Source organism: Indicator indicator, chromosome 4, assembly GCF_027791375.1.
Source record: "Indicator indicator isolate 239-I01 chromosome 4, UM_Iind_1.1, whole genome shotgun sequence".
Classification (NCBI taxonomy): domain Eukaryota; kingdom Metazoa; phylum Chordata; class Aves; order Piciformes; family Indicatoridae; genus Indicator; species Indicator indicator.
The window spans coordinates 518,366-524,365 of NC_072013.1; the positions used below are offsets into that span (position 1 = coordinate 518,366).

The window sequence follows — 6,000 nt, forward strand, 5'->3', positions numbered from 1 at the left end:
TGGAATGATATTTGACTTCAGTCATTGATGACAATTTATTAGGATTAACTTTCAGGATTACTTAGCTGTTTTAGTTTGGATTTTAATCTTGTGCTTGGGAAGGCCTTTTTTTTGTTTCTGTTCTTGAATTTGTTAGTATTGTCCCCTGATGACTTTACTGAACCTAGCTGTATCCTGAAAATATTACTGTTGATTTATTCTGCATTTATAATGGCTTAAACAAAATGAGGATGGAGGTCTCCTGTTTAATACACAGGGAGGCAAAAAAGCAATCATGTTTATGTAATGAATATGTATCCAAAAATCTAATGCATCTAATAACATTAGAGTGGAGTCCCAGATGGTTCTTAGTATTATGTAAGAGTCATCAAAATAAATATTCTTTACAATTTAATTATCAGGTGAGCAGATATCTCTTTGCATTCTAGTTATAGATACCTAGTTATAGAGAATTAGAAACTTTTGAAATATGCAACCTAGTAGCTGTATCTGTATTACAAGTCCTTTCAGACTTTTTAAAATTTGAATACATGTTAGTATAGGTAAAGAATGCTTTTAATTTTTATTGTTAAGAGGTTTGTAGCACTGCTTCGGGGCAGGGAAAATTGTGTAAATTTTTCATGTGCCATGTTGTGGTATTCCTTTGCTCTATTCCCTCTTTACAGCTCTCATTATGTGTATAAGTTGGTAGTTTAGTGTTGAGCTGATGTATCACCTCAGGAAAATCAAATAAATTCAGCCTATTTGAACATTTTGTTTTAAAAAAAGTTTTGTTTTGGCTTTCAGGTGAGAGGTCTGCATTACTTAAAGCTTGGCCCATATTAAAAGTCCTGGGGGAAGGAAGAACGAATGTAGCAGATGTGGTGCTATGACCTTGAACCTTGGATTTGATTTAGTTATCTAAAAGCAACTTTTCATTTTACAGACCTGAAAGAAGTTTTTCCTTGAAAATGCAACCCTTCTGTGTGGCTTGTGGTTTTTTTTTTTTGTTTTGTTTAGTTTATTTTTTTTCTGTTGTGGTGTTTTTAAATGAATTTTTTTTTTAATTTGTTTGTGTGGTGGTGGCATTTTTTTGTTTTCTTTGTGGGGTTTTTTGTTTGGTTTTGTTTGTTTGTTTGTTTTGAATATGTGTCTGAGAAAAATTGTTCTTCCTAAGAAAACCTATGGACTCACAGGTGGAAAACAACCACTCTAGACAAGTTGTGCGTCTTGTGCCTGTAGGATTGCTAAATCTTTCCTCACAAAGATTGCAATACTACATAGGGAGTTTTCTTCTAAGTCTTCTACTTACTACCTGCTCAGAAAAATAATTTTCTTGCTTGTTAAAACACTAAACTTTTCTTACAGGGTAAACATGACAATCACATGTGACATCTACATAGAAAAAGCACATGATGGGGGCGTGTTTATTGCAGGAAGGGTCAACAATGGTGGGATCTATGTTCGACGTGCCCAAGGAGTTTTCTTTTGGGTTTTTGCAGATGGCACCTACAGAGTCACTGGTGACATAGGTAAGCAGCTCTTTGCCAAAGTGGATGGTGTTATATGGACATATGATTTTGATAACCTTGATAAAAATGACTTGACATTCAGATTTTGTAATTCAGTTGTCATCACTATGAATTTAACCTGCTGTGCTCTATTGATGGCCACATTTTGTATGTAAAGACAGTGTCTGAAGGTTACTGGCTGGTAACCAGCTTTTGGATTTATTATTTTTTCTGCTGACAAAACTTATTTTACATTAGCAAAAATAAATTATTTTGCTTTTCATAAATACTCTGGTGTAATTGATATTATACCCGAGTATTTATAAAAAGGTTTGATCTATATTTTTATACTCCACCTAAAAAAGGAATTCCTGCTTGAAATACAGTAGCTTGTCTTGTAGAGCAGCGCAAATCAATGTAGATACATCTGGCATAGGGTATGATGATGAGTGGCCAGTTTCCACAAATTATGCATTCTACTCTTAGTCTGTCTTAGTGAAGTGAGAGCATATTCTACTTGTGATGCTAATGTTTGTGTTCATCTGAAGACCACTTGACAAGCATTTGAAAGAGATCATGCCGTAATGCTTTATCAGTAGCCAAAAGTTGTCTTTAATTTGCTTTGAAATAGTGGCAAGTTTTGTTTTTAAATGTATTTCCTTACACTTTGTGAGTATAAATTAATATTTTAAATATTTTTGGATGAGTCAAATACAACTTCCATATTTACAGTATATCTGATATGAAAACAGCCTAGAATGACCCATTCCACACTGTGCTGGATCTTAAAAGTAGTCTCGTCGTTCATTTGGTAGCTGTACTTCTCAGATTCCCTAATTTGGTGGGGGGGAGGGTGTTTGTCTGTCTTATTTTGGGTTTGTTTCGTTTTTAGCATGGATGGGTGGTATAAAAAGACTTCAAGTTTACCTTCTCTTAGCAAACTGGTGCTCCCTAAGGAAACTTCAGTGTCCAACTTTGTAACAACTTAAGTTTCAGTTGTGTGTAAAAACATACTCGTGTTTAGGATTGACTCAGTATTTATTTTAATAAGCTCTAGCAGTGTTATCTGATTAGTTTCTCAGGCTATCAAAACCAAATTTTCCTAGATGAAATGAGAGGATTTTGATTACCCTATTCCAGATTTTCAACCCATTTCATAATTTCAGTCTAAGACACTTGTTACACAATGTAATAACTCTTTTCTGTACAACTATCTTTAATAATGTTTATATTTTTCTCAAGAATAGTTAGAATGTTAAATTAACTTTCATCTAGAACTGTCTACTACATAATCGAAGTACTTATAGTACTTAATTTTTCAGGTTTTCCTTACAGGTGTTAGTCATACCCAATTTTTCCTTAACTTAAATTTTGACTAGATCTAAGCAATGTGATGATATGGCAACTCAAACCCTCTGATTTAAAGAAGCTTCTTTATATAAAGAAGGAGATCTGTAGAACAAGCAGAGCAGTAGCTAGTGTCACAGTTCCTCATCCCGCACTCTCAGTAGAGGGATTCTGTGTCTCAGGCCAAATTCCCAAAAGCATTGGAGATTTCAGTGGAAAAACAGTCCTGGCAGAACAGGCAAATGTACTGATAATGTGGACTCCCGATGTGCATGTTAAGCCTGCCGTGCTACAGTTAAAATTGGTGAGATGTCAGTCCTCAACGCTTTTGAAAAATAGGTATTGTTTTCCTTTTGCTGGCTTGTTATTTCTCAGTTTCGGCAAAAGGGTGAAATAAAGTTTCCTAACCTTAAGCATGTTTTGCAGCTGGAGAAAAAATACTAATGAAAGGACTTTCTGGTGTCCGGGATAACGCATGGCACACGCTTACTCTCAACATTCAGGTAAGGACACAGAACTAGATAGGGTTTAAAAAACTAACTGGGAAGATGAGCTGAAAGCTTGGAGATAGGAGGGCTGAGAGGCAAATCTTTAATTTGATCTAATGAAAGATCATGACCTGACTTTCTCTTCTGAAGATTGTTGGTAAACTACTAAACTAGCCTTGTTTTACAAATCTATCTCTCGCCAATTCCCTTTTCATACTGAGGACTTGTATGTGGAGCTAGTTAAGGACTGGGGAACTCAGGTGAGTTGCCATCCTTCTATCCTGTACTAAAGACACATGGGCATAGTGTTGCTGTAAAACCTTTCAGATTCTACGATGAGTTTACAAAGCTGTGAGTTAGAGGAAGATGAGTCTCTTATAGGTTAACTGTAAAGGCACTCAAACTGTTTCAGAGAGCTGATAGACACTGGAGGATTCTATGCAATATTTAAAAGTTCCTCTGCATGGAAAATGTGTGAAATGCAGTTGAAAGTTGACATCTTTCTGCCGTGTCTTTTCTCCCATGTGAGCAGACTAAGTGTCAACACAATCACTGGATACAAAGCTAACTCTTTCTTTTTTTTGACAGGGTACTTCTGCCTCAGGAAATTTAAATGGTTATCCACTCTGGGAGAATGTCACCATTTCTAAACCAAGTAATGGCTGGGCTGCTATTGGAACTCGCTCATTTGAGTTTGCACAGTTTGACAACTTTCATGTTGAAGCTAGCTGAGGTGGCTTTTGTGTTTGGTGAACCCAGTTCTTGTACTACTTTGAATAAGAGTCAGTTCAGACTTGGAGGACAACTCAGTGCTATGCTGAGATTGATCTGTTGTCACAGAATCTGAATTCTGTCCTTATTTGTTACAGGTTTACTTGACTAAGTGTCAACATGACTGTAACTTTATCCGCTTGAGGTTTTTGCCCGTTGATTTTGTTGGGATAAATTTTTGCTCAAGGTAATGATGAAAATAAACCCATGGATTTTAAATCCATTTAAATAACAATATCTTAACTTCCCAGCTCACTTTTAACATAAGATAACTTTAGAGTTTAGTAGAAGACAGAGGCATCTCAAGCTGTAGTTTCATCACTACATAACTGTGTCCCTTCCTTTCACTCTGAAAGAAAGAATTAAATGCCAGTAAGCCTTGAGCCAGTGGCTCCATAGTTCTATGTGCCTGTCAAGTTTCATTTGGATGAAGTACCTCCTTTTTCTGTAGTGAAAAAGATGTCTCATTTTACTGCTGCAATCTGAGGCTAGATATTACAAGTACTCCAAGTGCACTTGATTACTTTTTGCAATTTTAGTTAACAGCCTTAAAATAGATCATATTTTCAGTGGAATGGAAATGTGCTTTAGGGTTGATCAGGCAGTGCAGGATGTGCTTTACTCCTAAACTATCTCCTCTTTCCAATGAAAGAGTTGAAATAGATTAAAAGATAGCATAACTTGCAGTTTGTTAATTGTAGCTGTGTGTAGATGTGGTTTAGTTTTGGGGGGTTGAGTTGGTTGGTTGTTTTTTGTCCTTTTTTGTGTGTGTGTGTGTGTGTGTTTTCTTTATTTTGTGTTTTTTTCCCCCGTGGTGCAAAGAATCAAAACTTTGCCTCATTGATGCCAGCAAGCAGACTGCTTACTTTCAAATCAGGTCACATGTGGAAATACTGGGCCTTTGTTCATAGAAAATTGGGTAATGATCTCTCACTTTCGATGGATCTGAAACTTACAGCAGAAAATAATTAAAGCATATATCCTGTATGTATATGTGTGTATATATATATATATACACACATATATATATATTACTGTAGCACAGAGGAATTACAGATATGATCACATCTTGGTGTGAAAGAAAATGAACAAGAAAATAGTCTTTGCCCCTAAGAGATTGTGTCTATTCATAAGGTAAGTGACAGCAGGCAGACTCAGAATTGTTTAGAGTGTTGGGCAGTAATATTAACAACACTAGTGTCTGTTCCTAAATTTCCTTAGGCATCACAAAGTTCAGAGAGTATTTCAGATCCTTGGGTTTGTAACAAGTTACTGTGCTACAAAATGAGAATATCACAAGGTTCTGAATGAGATTTTCATCACATTCCAAGCCATGCAGTTTGCTTCTGAATTTGTCTTGTTTGCTGTTGTTGAATGAAGGTGGTGTCTGTTGCCATAATGAAACATGCCTCCTGTGTCCATCTACTTTTCACATTCACATTCTATTTAACTGACACGTAAGAAGTTCTACAGAGTTGATAGGACACTAATAGCTGTATGAAGTGATCTGCAGTAGGCAATATCTTATCTTGAGTAACTTATATACTTTGATTTTTATGGATTATTATTCTGATCCACTTTATTTTGAAGACTGCTTCCTGTTGATGTTAACTTCAGTCTTCAAAGTTGTCATTTGATAGAGTTAATGTAATGTAATATGAATCATTTTGTGTAAAGGTTTTTTGGTCTTCCAAAAAAGCTTTTGGAGAAGAGATTTCAAAAGTCCATCTCTAATAAGTAAGAATGCTTTAACTGTTATACTCATATTGCTATTGATTGGTTATGAGTCATTCATACATGCAAGTTTGGTACATTGTAGTACCTTTGGAAAATGATTCAAACCACTTCGGTTCCATTTTTTGGTTGAAGTTTGGATTCAAATCTGTTCATTACTTGCTTGGCTT

At 35.6% G+C, this 6,000-nt stretch overlaps 1 protein-coding gene across 1 annotated transcript in view; it reads left to right on the forward strand.

The window, feature by feature from the left end:
* The window catches only part of GALC (galactosylceramidase), a 30,213-nt gene extending 26,051 nt beyond the window's left edge, over positions 1 to 4,162 (forward strand). Inside the window, exons 15-17 of the mRNA XM_054400212.1 lie at positions 1,348 to 1,511; positions 3,264 to 3,340; positions 3,914 to 4,162. Coding sequence (XP_054256187.1) covers positions 1,348 to 1,511; positions 3,264 to 3,340; positions 3,914 to 4,057 — 385 coding nt within the window. The 3' untranslated portion in view covers positions 4,058 to 4,162. The remainder of the gene's footprint in view (positions 1 to 1,347; positions 1,512 to 3,263; positions 3,341 to 3,913) is intronic.
* The last annotated feature ends 1,838 nt before the right edge of the window (positions 4,163 to 6,000 follow it).